The sequence below is a fragment of the Neoarius graeffei genome, chromosome 12, assembly GCF_027579695.1.
Source record: "Neoarius graeffei isolate fNeoGra1 chromosome 12, fNeoGra1.pri, whole genome shotgun sequence".
NCBI lineage: Eukaryota > Metazoa > Chordata > Actinopteri > Siluriformes > Ariidae > Neoarius > Neoarius graeffei.
In genome coordinates this window covers 60900125-60914897 of record NC_083580.1, presented here as the reverse complement: position 1 = coordinate 60914897, position 14773 = coordinate 60900125, and the positions used below count along the sequence as shown (strand labels likewise).

Here is a 14773-nt window from a genome sequence, read left to right as displayed (position 1 = left end):
GTTCAAAAACAAAAGCTTGACAGAGAAAACAAATTCAGAACAAGGCACAGAAGTTTCTGCAAATGGTCAGAACTGAAGAAAAAAAAAAGAGTACCAGCAGTTTGGGAGGTGTTCAATGGTGAAGCTTTCTATAGTGATACATGATAACATCTGGCAACCCCAGCCCTTCCCTTCCCTTCCCTTCCCATCCCTTCACCCCCTGACCACCTTTATCCCCACCTGCTCCGACTCCTCAAAGACAATGGCTAAATCATCTCAGGTGTCCATGTAGTCTACATCATTCCATCCCCAGGAAGAAGAACGAAAAAAAACCCAGCAACATAACATTCCCCATTCTTAACCCCTCCATGCCCCTCCCATCCCAACCATCCAAAAACCAAAACAAAATAATAATAATAATAATAATAATAATATTAATAACACCACCAGAGATTTGTACAATCAGATATAGTATTCCTTCTTTTCATCCGAGTTGTTGTGTCCACCTTCAGCATTGATGATGGCCGTGTCGGCGTCCGCCGCATCATCTGCCCCTTTCGCTTCATGTGTGAAGTAGGTACCTGTGGGAAGTTTCAAAGAAAGGTATGATGATAAAAGTCATACTCTCTACACAACCTACAGCATCTGATTGATGTAACCGGTGGATCTTAAAAGACTGTCTGGAGTGGCTTCTTTAATTTACAGAGAGTGTCGATGACATAGATTTTAAAATGTGAGTGGGATGCCTGCAAGTATGGTGTGTGCAGCGCTGCAGGCTGTACCACTACACTGCTTTTTATATGCAAAAGTAGCAGGCGCCTCAAACCAATTTCAGATGATAAAACATGGGAGACAGTTTGATTACAGAATACATTTCCGCAGCTCTCATTTGCAATGGCAAATGAGCACCATTAAAACCAGCAAATCATTGCAAAACGGGCATGACACATGTTTTTGAAGAACAAGTCTGTTGATCGTTTTGTTCAAAGTCACCATTAATTTATGAAAATATATTCTTCAATTTCCATGAAAAACCTCTCCAAATCAGAGATGCTGGTGTTTTCCATTGACGCCGACTTGCACTTCAGGATTAACCTTCAAAATGTAACAAGGTGGTGGGAATAACAACGCCACTTCAAACTTCATTTCCGAGTGGTATTATTCCTGTCCCTACAGTCTACCGCTTGATAATGAAAGCAGTAGCCTCAATGAAAACTGGACTCTCTCTACACTGAGCCCTGAGGGATGCCAATCTTAGCCAAGCACCAGCCACAAAGAATCGTAGCATTTCCACAGCAAGACACTGCACCTCCGAGGAGTCTTTCCAACTGAAAATCTTGGCCTAAATAATTACTAGGTCTCTTGACCTCATCTTAGAAAGAGAATGCAATTTGTGTGGAAATGAGCTGCCTACATACCTTTGTGTCTTGCAAAGTATCGGCCCAAGATAATAAGAAGACAGAGCATGGCGAAGACCACGACGGCCACCACTCCTCCGATGACGGCATGATCCACCGCTCTTTGAGCTCCTGCTCCTGCTCTGGAGTCTACTGGGACAAAAACACAAAAAAGTGGATGCCTTAAAATGAACTGATAAAACGCTATTGCAGAAGTCTTTTTTTTTTAAAGGCGCATAGCAGGGTTTTGAGTATTCTCAAAGGGTTGCATTCCTTAGAGTGTGTCTTAAAAAGCAATTTGCAAGTATCATAAACAATTTACAATCTGACAAAAGAGCAAGCATGTTCTTTTTTTTTCTTTCTAAAGAAGCATTTTAAGTAAGTCCAGGAACCGGGCAATATCTATTCCAGGACAAACTTAGAACTTACTGGTAAAAGGCAGCAGGGTAAGAAAAGGAAAAAAGTCCTCTTTTTAATGGAAGTGACTAAATGTGCTTGATTTTTAAAATGGATTTAAAAATTTTTCATTTTTTAATGGTACTTGATTTTTTTAATGGACTGAGGTTTAAAAAAAAGCCACTTTAGTGATGGCCACTCCTACTGATAGTTTGGAAAATGGAATATATTACAACACTTAACCTATAATCACAGACAATGAGCATTTTCTACAAAGTAGTTAATTGGCATTTTTTTAAAATGAAAATGTTCTTATTTGCAATTTGTTATTACGACAGATCAGTTGACCAATTAGCTGAACCCTGTGCTTAAGCGAGCAAACAAACCTCCAAGGCTGTTGGCAAAGAAAGTAGTGATGAAAGCAGAAAAGGAGTTAACAGACCAACAATTCTCATAAAGAGATAGGGTTTGATGTGAAAGGTCCATATTCTCAATGCGGTATCATAAAAGCTCAGTACTACACCTTAAACGAATCTGGCACTGAAATACACTTTGCCCTCGAGACTAAAATGTGAATCACAGGCAATTTTTAAGAAAGAGTTCTACCACTTCAGGCCGAGAACAAGGCAGGCACCTCAGATGCAGCCCGCTGTAATGATATGTGAAGTTTATTGATCAAGTGTAGGGATCCATGACAACCCAAAGTTAATGCTGGTTTGTGGACTTGATTGGTTCTTTCACGGTGAGAAGAAGGCTCAAAAATTTTCATCAATATTTCACACCCAGCTCGGAAATTAAAGAGTTTGGTGGGAGATGGGAAAGGAAAATGAGTTAGAGCCTGCACTCTGTCAGGAGTCAACATCATCTTCACCTCACATCCAAGACAATTCAAGCTCACTATCATAGTACAACCGAACTCCTCATTGGTAAAAGCAAAGGACTGAAAATCATGAATCTTAAGATAGACACATCCTCCACTGCATTTCAAAGTCTATATTTACTGTTCCGTAACGCCTGGCCAAAAATTCACCCTCTGACTTGATTGAAAAGGACAGTGAAAAAAAGGAAGAGAAGCAAGGATTGCTAGAGCAGCCAAGCAATCCAGTGCTTGGTAATCCAGTCACGAGGAGTTGATCAGCCCTATGTGTTTACTCACGGCAATCTCCCACACTCATCTCTGGTCTAAATCTGAGGGCTGCCGGATTTCCTGGGGGAGTTCAAAAACAAAAACCGACAGGCCACAACTTATTAGAGGATAACAAAAACCGTAAAAACACACATCGGTGTGCTTGTACAACATCCCACCCAATTCTATCTTATAAACAACTTGTGTGTGAGACTGGGAGCAGGGGGAAATAATACCGCAGTGGTAGATGCCAAAAACAACCAAAAATTACTTGATAAACCTGATAGTGTTCCCCCCCCATGCACACAGCAGATTCAATTAAAGTCAGGAGGAATTTGCCTGACACCCAATTCACTCTTGTCAATGACTTGGTAAAGACATGGTTTAACACACATTCTTATTAAGATGTTCATGTTTAGCGGACTCCATCAGCAGCAGAACAGAAGGGTTATGGAGGGATAAATATACGATAGTCACTTCATTTCTAGTTTACCACCAAGACTGCCACCTAGACAAGAGACAATTCTTGACTTAATACGGAATATATTTAGCCAGATAAGGGTCAGTTACAGCAATGACAAGCGCGTAATTGGAGTAACTAAGCAGCAGCATGTCAAAGCAGGTTTTCAGAGCATTTGGAGTCTGGGAAATCTAATCCCATGCTCAAATAATTTTTTAAACCATTCTTACACCACAGTGCTGTTGAATGTTCCATTCTGATTGGCCTCATTGGAAGATCCATCAATCGTAACCGCTTATCCTGTGAAGGGTTGCGGGCAAGCTGGAGCCTATCCAAGCTGACTATGGGCAAGAAGCAGGGTACACCCTGGACAAGTCGCCAGGTCATTGCAGGGCTGACACAGAGACAAACAACCATTCATTCACACCTACGGTCAATTTAGAGCCACCAATTAGCCTAATTTGAATGTCTTTGTACTGTGGGGGAAACCAGAGCACCCGGAGGAAACCCACACAGACACGGGGAGAACATGCAAACTCCGCACAGAAAGGCCCTCATCAGCCACTGGGCTTGAACCCAGAACCGTCCTGCTGTGATGCAACAATGCTAACCACTACACCACCATGCCGCAACTCATTGGAAGATGTTGATTCTTTTTCAAAAACAGTAGTTCAGACCAGTCCTAGCTGCAAGGTTCATCTATACTACTAAAAGAAGGCTGTCTGTCTCTCTGTCTGTTCACCAATGCAAATTGGCATGGCTGGATGCACATACTCTATACTCTGCACATGGATTGGTGACACCCCAGAGGGGCCCAAAACAACATTTTCCAAAACATGGGATTAGTGCTAACCCAACATACTATTCATTTCCCATAGGCTACATGCTGGGGCGAACACACTGCGTGCAGCCTCGGTGAGGAATCCCCTCCCCGACTTGCCTGAGAGTTTCGATTGTACGGGACCTCGAAGAGCACCAGCCAGAGGAAATCAGGTTCATGGGCAATAACTGCTAGAGAACACTAAATAAATAATAAAAAAGAATGAAATAATGAATGAAAATAAGGAAGAAAATTAAATTGTATTTGCAAGACCAGTCACTCTTATAAAATTGAAAACAGCTTTAGTTGTGGATTGTGTCCCAGGTGCAGAACTGCAGGATATTTAATGTCAATCCACATTTTGCCACTTTAACTTGATCCTCCATTTTTTCCTGTTTATTCCCTGCATTCCAAAAGTGCACTTTCCCACAGTAAAAACATGCCCCACATTGATGGTTTCCTACTAATCTGACACCACACTTTAGGCTGATCGTGTTAGTGTCAGTGAAAAGGCCTCGCCTTGTATAGATCTATTTGTTCTAATATGCTATTGTTTCTGGGGTGGCACGGTGGTGTAGTGGTTAGTGCTGTCGCCTCACAGCAAGAAGGTCCGGGTTCGAGCCCCGTGGCCGGCGAGGGCCTTTCTGTGCAGAGTTTGCATGTTCTCCCTGTGTCCGCGTGGGTTTCCTCCGGGTGCTCCGGTTTCCCCCAAAGACATGCAGTTAGGTTAACTGGTGACTCTAAATTGACCGTAGGTGTGAATGTGGGTGTGAATGGTTGTCTGTGTCTATGTGTCAGCCCTGTGATGACCTGGCGACTTGTCCAGGGTGTACCCCGCCTTTCGCCCGTAGTCAGCTGGGATAGGCTCCAGCTCGCCTGCGACCCTGTAGAACAGGATAAAGCAGCTAGAGATAATGAGATGAGATGCTATTGTTTCTATGGTACGGTAACAACTTGCACAGGTATGTAGCTGGATGCTACACATAAACAGATTCAGAAACATATATACGTTGATTTTGGTATTGTGACATTTTCTGAGAGATGTTTGTTTAGCACTTTGGAAGGCATTATCAGTGGCACGGTTTTGTAACAGCTAGAAGAAAAGCTGTTACTCTAACAAAACTATCATGAAACATAACTATAAATGGATAAAAAGTACAGCCTGTCATTCTTTAATTAAAAATGTAGCAGGCAAATTTGCTTTGTGTCAAATTGTGTTACATCAATCTGCTATTGATTAGTTTTCTATTACAGCATGTCCTGTTGTATTTTTTTCTCTTACATATTATACTCGAAATATGATCTGATCATGACAGAGTTGTCGCTGTTCAGATGAGTTTAGCGCCATCATTCTGCCTTGGTATATGGGACAGATAAAAGTGTTAAGTGTGCCATCATTCATTTGATACTGCCAGTCTGACCACTGGCTCTGCTAAACTGGAGATTGAGTGAACTTGATAGTAATTAACATAACAAATGGAATAAAAGGAGTGGAGAAGGCTGTCCTATCCCATCCAACTTTTAAAGATTTGACCCTTCTCTCTCTTTCTCTCTCTCTCCTCATCCATGCCCCCCCTCCACTGTCTGAAGATAAATGAAGGGGTGTGCAGAGAACAGCAACAACAATGAAAGAGAAGATTGAAGCTCTTGCTGCATGTGGCAGTACACAGGTACCCAGAGCCACTTTTAACACAATGAAGGAACTCTAATTCAATAAGGGTCCACTGTGAGCCAACCATTTTGGGTAATGTGTAATTTGAGAGGCACATGGTTTCGAAGTGAGAAATCCTCAAACAACCCTGTTTAATCTCATCTAGACAGTTTGCCTCCAGAATATTCAATAATTCTGAGAAATTGGCATCTTAATGAATCCCCTGAAATTCGGTCTCATCTCAATTGAGTACAATAGATAAGATAATAAAATGTATTGCATGCTGCTTATTGGTGAATGATTAGCACAAACTGTACTCATGTTTAACATTTAGAACTGTAATGAAAGGGACTAGAAAGCCTGTGGGATTAGAAGAGAGTGTGGAATTAGCTTCATAGAAAAGATGCTTTCTCTTACAATGAGAAATTTGAAGTTACATTTCTTCACATAAAGGCAACTATTAAAGGAAGACCAATTTGAGCAGCACATTGACACCCTACCTCAGTTTAATCATCTTGGATAACTGGCAGATGATCATTGTTGGAATAAAAATAAAGTAATCCCCTTTCAAAACACTGCACATCAACAATAATTTCAAATGAACACTTGGTTTCAAGTTGCAATGTGGACAAGCTACAAAGGTATATCATAGCATGGCTCTATCCAGTTTCTGGGCAGAGAATGCCTTCAAAAACTGTGTCCTGTGGTGATTTAGGATTGTTATGGACTCCTAGAGTCCATGCCAAAGGCTATTGGCTAGAGTGTAGAGGAATATGAGACAACTTCTGTATATGGAACTATGCAGGCCCGACCAAAGAGAAACCTTCAGCCAAGCTCAGGTCTGGTCTGGACTGGTTTATGGGCAAGAGTTAGATAAAAGGATTGGGAAACACTAAGTAGAACTGTGTAACAACAGACCCAGGATCGGTACCAAATCCAAATATCTTTGTATAAAACCAAGAGCAAACCATTATTTTAAAATGCACAGGCACAGCTAACACCTCTGAACCTGACTAGTCTCCTGCCATATGGTTCTCTAAATGTGCCTGCACCAATTCACTGCATTAGCTTTTAGATTGAGTGGAAAATATGATTAGTATCAATTTGAGCAGCTTTGCAAGTGGATTCACTTTTAGCTCACATACATGGTAAATTCAAAAAGAATATCAAAACCATACTGTGGCATCACATCAGTTGCAAAGCTTCAAACTCAATCCCATTGGAAGGATAATATGAAAGAGGAATGATGTAATGGACAGAACTAACAGCTGCACAAACTCTCCACAAGTCCCATCTCGCAGCAGCACAAAGGGAAGAGGAAACCTGAGGCTGACATTTAATTCCGGTGTTCAAAGTCCAACTGAAGACAACCAGCAGATGGAAAGCTAGCAAGCAAACAAACAAAGTGAGGTGTAATGCCAGAACCAGTGAAGTACCAGTGCAAAAGCAATCTGGTCTGAATCAGAAGAGGACACTCTTCACTCTGAGGGTCTCAGAAGAGGTCTCAGGGGGTTTCCCCACTGATTCGCTTTGAATCTGGCTTCTCATGATGGAGTTCATGTCTACTGGTTAAAAGTCATCTGAGACAATAAAGTTGATTTGTCGTTGGAGAATTGACCAGACAAGGTCATCAAATAAATGCAGCAGTGTTTCCCTGAAGCACATCGTCAGACTTACAGAGGAAACAAAAGCTGTGACCTTGTCTGTCATCAAGCTCACACTATTAGAGTCTTTAGAACATGGTGTGTAGTGGACAAAGAGATAAAGCCTGCCAAAGTATCATATATTGATCCAGGTATTCTCTTCTTTTATCATGATCCTACAGCATGACCCCAAAAGGTATTGTCTTTATCATCACTTCACTATCACTTCTGAATGTCTATGACATACAAAAATGACAATTGATACAATATAAACTGATAATTTAAGAAAAAAAAGACATTGCGTGTCGACGGTAAGATCTGAGACCATGACCAAAGGTCACAGTATTGTCAAATGAAGATATGATCCATGGAGCACTCCATTATATTTCCCAGTCTTTCAATGCAAAATGCAGAGAAGAAAGGTACTGATTTGTGTTCCTACACAAGCAAAGCCTGTAGCTACATTTGTTCTTGCTCTTGTATGTAATTACTTAACTACCTGTGGCTAAGACAGCCGTTGTTTTATCAGCATAGATTCAGGCAATCATTGGCCAGTTCTAATAACTTTCTCAAATGAAATTCAAGAAGCAATAGATACTATCCTCCAGTGAACAATTAGAATGGCCTTTGCTAAACACATTATGGTAATTTACAGTTTGTGTCTAAATGTAATACATGCTCATTCCATTTTATGCAGTTTTGTTATAAATGCAACAGACAGGGCGAATGTATTCAGGCTAAGGCAGGCAATGTAAAAGAATATTAGTGACACATTTTGTATATTAGAGTATTCTCTAGTTGAAGCCCAACATACTATGGATGCTTTGAAGGGGTTGAGTTATATCTAGCATTATTCTATACACATTCACTGGATATGAGCAATTGTGCGCTCTAATTGGCTACTCTACTACTAGGATATCAGCTCATATACCATGAGTAGAGAAAAAACAAAATGATGGAGCACATCAAGTCAGATATAGCACTTTGTTATCAAGTATTTTCAGGAAACAGAAATAGCTAAAAGAATATAGGGTTCCCCCCCAGTATCTCCAGCCAAGTTGGTGGCGGTAATGCACCTTTACAGTACGTTGGGTTGCCAACTGCCAAAAAAAAAAAAAACCCTAATAAAGAAGAAGAAAATGGCAGAGCGTGTTATTGAGCCAACCGAGGACGAAATAAAAACTACTCGAAAACAACCCCCCCCAAAAAAAAAAAAAAAAATACACAAAAAGCAACAAGATATGGAATGAAAGTATTTCATGGTAAGAACGTATCTTTCTTATTTTTCAATAATTATTATTATAGCATTTGCTACTGTCATTTTGCCGGTTTGTTTACATTCTAAGTGGAAGTTATTTTGTCAGACATTTTTAATGAAGTTTTTATTTATCTAATTTGCAAAAACTAAAAATAAAAATGCTCCACTTCTCAAAATCCAGTGAATGTGGATAGAATAAAACAGTTATTCTACTCAATCTGTGCCAATTTGTACATTGTACGATTCAATATTGTCGAATAACTGTTTAGTATATTGGACATAAATAATCTGGAAAGCTGTTTTTTTTTTTAAAAACAACCAGCCTTAAACCTTGTTTCTTAAAATAGTGTTTCTTTAAGCAACTGTGTTTTAAGACATTTACATTTAAAACATCATTCCCTGCACAAAATGATTTGGTTTTGATGATACATTACATTAATGGCATTTAGCAGATGCTCTTATCCAGAGCAACATACAACATACCCAGAGCCGCCTGGGGAGCAGTTGGGGGTTAGGTGCCTTGCTTAAAGTGCATATCCTGGACCAGTTTTGTGGTTTTTTATATGAAAGTATGTCCCTTTACACACTTATCCAGAAGGGTAATTTTGCACAAGGCCATCTGTCTACAGCAGAAAAAAAAATAACAAAACGCGTCTGGAAAAATCCCAAGTGAGTCTGGAGCCAGATTCGTGACGTCACGTGCGGATCCACCAGCAGGCTGTGAGAGATTGCATGGGTTCAGTGCACAGTCTGTGTAGACCAAGTTTAGCAGCTAGTGATTTTGCATTGAAATATGGAATTGTCGCCTGAGCTTCTAAACCCATGGATTCATGTATCAATGCTCATCTATCTATTGTTACATAAATCATATTTTTTCTAATTACTATTATGTATTTATATATTTCTTCATTTAGAAGAGTACTGGCTACTGTAGGAGAAAGACTTCATAAGCTACACACATGGAATCGGCTAAGCGGGGTTGTATATACATTTATTGTGTTTGGCAGGTCCCAAGATCTCAAGCCCTGACACGCATGTCCCTTGATACATGTGAAGTAAGTGTATTATCGCCCAGCGCTTTCGTTTTGTTTACTTTTGTGTGTGTCAATAAATAACATTATCCGTGTACCACACAAACACAGGAACACCTAATTTGGAGTATAGTCTCTCTTATTTCTTACCCTGGCAACAGTCAACTTGTGAATCGCTGATTTTCTTGGTCTTTTTCTTGGCTCTGCTTTGGTCCTCGGCTTCCGGGTGCCTTGCACGAAGCGCTCCCATTTCTCTCTCATTGTCCGGTCTTTTGGGAAACGATGAGTACTAATCCCATCAAGATTGGTTTTGCTACACCCTCCTACGATACAGCTGTTAACCATTTTAATAATTATGTGATAACATTGAAGACGTTTGCAGCAAACCACCAGGTCGTTTTCTCATAAACAAACCAGCGCTGACGTAGGATTCAGAAGGAGGCGTCCCGCACGTGACGTCACAAAAATCAATGTTTGCCGGGAAATCCAAATGCCAAGTTTTTTCAGAGGCGGACAAATTCGCCTCAAATGGCTTGATTTCAACTGAATTTTTCTGGTATTGCGCAAGGTAAAAAAACTTGCACAAAATGCAAAATGTGACAGATATTTGACCAAAGTTTAATATAAAACAGGAGAATTACATTGATCTTGCTCCTGAATTTACCCGTGATATGCACTTTAACCATTCCTGCTGGTCTAGGGAATCAAACCAGTGGCATTTTGGTCCCAAAGCTGCTTCTCTAACCATTAGGCCATGGCTTCCATGATACAACTCAGTTTCACAAGAAATGCATTTACTCTTCTACTGTTAATATCACATGGGCGTTTGCAGCTAATGATTTGCCAGGATCTGTTTAAATGACATTAAGCTAAATGAATTTGATCCAGGGTGTTATATGAACACATCCCGAATCAAAACTCATTTGGTGGACACCAGAAACAAGTGCAGCATCCAAGATTTTGCTGCTTGATGAGATGCAAAAAAAAAAAAAGGATACAGATCTAAAGGATAGCTTTTGCATCATCATCTTTTGACAAAAGAATTGAAAAAAAAAACTATTTCTGAATGGTTTTGTCACTTTTTTCTGACAAAGTGTGAAGAAAGGCTACACTGCAGTCTATTGCATCTTACTTTTACCTTGGTTTAAAGTGTTCCATTACCACACTGTGTGACAAGTAACATCAAAGAGACTTGTAAAAGTAACATTAAGAAAAGTACATAAGCCCAGCTGGTACTATACTTTGTGGTAAATGGCCTTCCAGTTCCAGCTATGTAAATCTGCTTTCCATTTCTCCTAAGAAACCCAAACCTCTGCTGAAGGACGACCTGGCCAGTGTACCCACAGGCTGACAGAAAGCCATTGCACTCACTCAGGCACAATCAAATTGACAAGAAGGAAATGGCGACCCTCGGGGCAACAAAAGTGTCTCACTTCAAAGGATGTGTTGATCTCTGAGACAGGAGATCTTCTAATTGGATCCTCTAATCTTCTAATTAAGCAATAGCGATTGCCGTTGTGAACGTGTGAGCAGACTGTAATGAAAGAGCTCTGCTCTTGGGCCTATGGGCAGATGGATGACAGATGTGTTATTACAAAGCCTGTCTGCATTTACCTGTGTCCCTCCAGCCCAGAAGCAGTCCTGTGCCTTTGTGAAAATGTAATTAAAAATCTCATTGACCCAATCTTTTCCTGTCACTTAAAAGAGAGGTTTGTGTATAATGTTTTATCCCATTCTATCCACCCAAAGGTATGCAGTGGTTTCCCATTGTAAATTTGGATTTGAATGGATTTCACACTGATATATTTCATTGAAATGGGTAGTCATGTGTAGTTGAGGGAAACAGTTTTGAGTATAAAGCAGTATGCCACTCTCTAAGTAGCCTAGTTTATAGTTATTGCAGTCTTTAGCAATGTGTAGCGCCATTTAGCAATTTACCATTATTCAACAAAGACTATAACATAAGGCAATCATTGTAGCAGGCAGGCAACATTAAATCTGGAGAACCATTGGATAGTCCTCATGGCACTACAGCTGTCCAAATATGCCATGTGATCTGAATGAAAATGGAAACAACAACAATAGGCTCCCAATAGGAGAGCTTATTAAGAACAAGGGTCCCCATCTCACTTTTTCTTTGTTGTTCAGACAAATTGCGATAATTCGTGATTACATTACAGCATGACAAACTATAACCAGATTCAATTCAATGTTTCCTCAATTTCCTTCAAGGAAATCTCTTGGGTCATTCTGAAAGGTTGCTGGTTAAACATATTAAAAATGTAATTACATCAGAAATAAAGAAACTTGATGAGGCCTTTTTTTCTAAACACACACAAATCTAAACCGGAATGCATCCTTATCTGATTTTCAAAACCACAACTGCCAATTTAGGCACAGCGACAGCAGGCCAGCGGTCACAACAGCATTATGGGAAGGAACCCATTACTGAGCTGTGCTGTATCTCACACTTTCAAAGGGTCAGAACCTATCTTTCATGTCTCAGTAATGCAATCCTGCATAGATGGAGAGAAAAACAATGGAGCCATAACTGACTTAGCTTCCTAGTTGCCCTTTTCTCTGCTCAGTGTCTGTTCATCTTCTCCTTTATGCCAGCAAACCCTTTCCAACTGGAACTCTATCATTACTGCCAGCCATGGTAACCCCCGCAGAACCATATTTACAGTATACAGGGGTGGACAGAATTAGGACAGTGTGGGTGACAAGAGCCTTAGCAGAAAGAGGACAATCTATACTAGATTAACAGACAGATTTTTAGTTTGGCAGGCAAGTTTGTGTTTCCTGATCAATGGAATTTAAATGTAGTCCTGGTTTCCTCCTTTTGCTCTTTTACTTGTCTGTCTTTCAAATGATTGCTAAAGTTGCTTTGTAGAGTAACTTGCATCAGTTTCAGTCCAATATTATGCATTTCTTAGAATAACCCATTCAACACAAGGGACTGTTATTGCCGTGTTCTTTAAGATGAAAGGAAGTGAGCTTTGCCAGAGATATTCCAGGAGAAAATGTCCCTTCAGGATCATACAAACCTAGGCATAGGCAGGAGCTATTCCTCAGATGCTTTCTTCCTTTCCCCAGAGTAATGGTATCAGAAGTAATTTCTCCTACCTGCTTGACAAGAAACCAGTCGTCCTCTTCAGCATCACCAATTGCCACAGAGAGTAGCCATCTCAGCAGGCTGGGTTTCAGCGCATATTAAAGAGTTGCCTTCAAACTTTTGGTGCCTTTTTACCAGCACAGCAGAGTACATGGCTCAGAATTCTATAAGAAGTCTAATATCATTAGAGATTAATAAAAAGTCAGCAGGTGCTTAATAAGAAGACACTCCGAGCATGGGTCCTGAAAAATCATTTTGTGGAATTTTTACTGAAATTTAGGCTCCTTTGATTGGCTTTCCTTTAGTCACTATAATAGTTCTAGCTCACAGTAGGTAAGTCAGTCCCTGATAGTGCAAATGAAAACCTTTGACTTCTTGAGTGGGTAGAAGCCTGAACAGGTGTCTCTGATATACAGTAGGGGATAAGTATTCAACATTTCAACTATTTTTCTTTGAAACATACTTCCAGTTCAGCTAGTCACATGAAATATTGAGCAGACCCTGGTATTAATGCAATACAACTACACAGAAAAAGAAATCATAATATTCCAATTCATGAAAAAAAGTTATGTGCAGGCGGCACGGTGGTGTAGTGGTTAGCGCTGTCGCCTCACAGCAAGAAGGTCCGGGTTCGAGCCCCGTGGCTGGCAAGGGCCTTTCTGTGCGGAGTTTGCATGTTGTCCGCGTGGGTTTCCTCCGGGTGCTCCGGTTTCCCCCACAGTCCAAAGACATGCAGGTTAGGTTACCTGGTGACTCTAAATTGACCGTAGGTGTGAATGGTTGTCTATATGTCAGCCCTGTGATGACCTGGCGACTTGTCCAGGGTGTACCCCGCCTTTTGCCCGTAGTCAGCTGGGATAGGCTCCAGCTTGCCTGTGACCCTGTAGAACAGGATAAAGCGGCTAGAGATAATGAGATGAGATGAGAAGTTATGTGCAATCAAGTGGTTTATTATACACACAGGACACTTTTTCGATGGAATAAAAATGTGTTCTATTCCCTTCTAGCGAGTTTCATTCATTTGGTTTGATAGCATGCAATAATTGTTAGCATATCGCTTACCCTACATGTATTGTGTTACTCTACCCAATGGAGAATGAGCGTTGAATATGGTTTACGATATTGCATGGTTATCAAGACAACATGACGTCACACGTCGGAGATGTAAAACTTCCTTGCTAGCAAGCGACTGTGACAATTTGTAAAACAAACCTGGCCGCCAGGTTTGTTTCGTTAAATACGGAAGATTCTGAGAGAATTTTGAAAGTGAAAGACGTGCTGAACACCCGAAAGGAAATGTGTATATATAATAATAATAATAATAATAATAATAATGGCTTTTTTTTAGTCATATATCAGATATATTCCATTCAGCTAGCATGATGCTATCATGCTAGCTGAATGATTATGTCTGATAGACCACTCAAAGCCAGCCAGTGTTATTTAAATGACACAAGCAGAAGTCTTGAACACCTTAAGAAACCCAGCTGACTGCAGTAAGTAATCCTCCTACCTGTGCTAATTAGAATCAGCTAGGTTAGTGGATGTTGGTAAGTTAGTACTTCCACTCTTTGAAAGAGGGAAACCCACCTCTGAATGCAAGTAAACAAGTCATTTGGTACCAGGCTGCCATGTAAGAAACATCTCATGATGTGTAGAGGCAAAGAGCTCTCCCAAGAGAGCTCACTACAAGATTGTTAAGCAGCATAGCAATGGCACTGGTTACCCATGGATTTCTCAACTGCTAAATGTTCCTATAGAGATCTTGCATGTGACGTCACAGCCGATCCAGATTGTGACAGACGCCATCGTGTCGGTCAAACGCCATATTCCGCCTTCTACTTCTACTTCTGGTTCTACTTCTGCTTTTACTTCTACCTTTTCTTCTGGAAAACCC

General features: G+C 40.5%; 1 protein-coding gene across 4 annotated transcripts in view; it reads right to left on the bottom strand.

The window, feature by feature from the left end:
- Window positions 1-227: 227 nt before the first annotated feature.
- cadm1a (cell adhesion molecule 1a) overlaps window positions 228-14773 on the bottom strand; it is a 748250-nt gene continuing 733704 nt past the window's right edge. For 2 of the 4 annotated variants that reach the window (XM_060936142.1, XM_060936145.1), the window contains 2 exons: window positions 1398-1529; window positions 228-560 (listed from right to left, as the gene is read on the bottom strand). In XM_060936142.1, the coding sequence (XP_060792125.1) occupies window positions 442-560; window positions 1398-1529 (251 nt within the window). In that variant the 3' untranslated portion in view covers window positions 228-441. The remainder of the gene's footprint in view (window positions 561-1397; window positions 1530-14773) is intronic. The other 2 variants (XM_060936144.1, XM_060936146.1) reach the window with 1 other exon arrangement.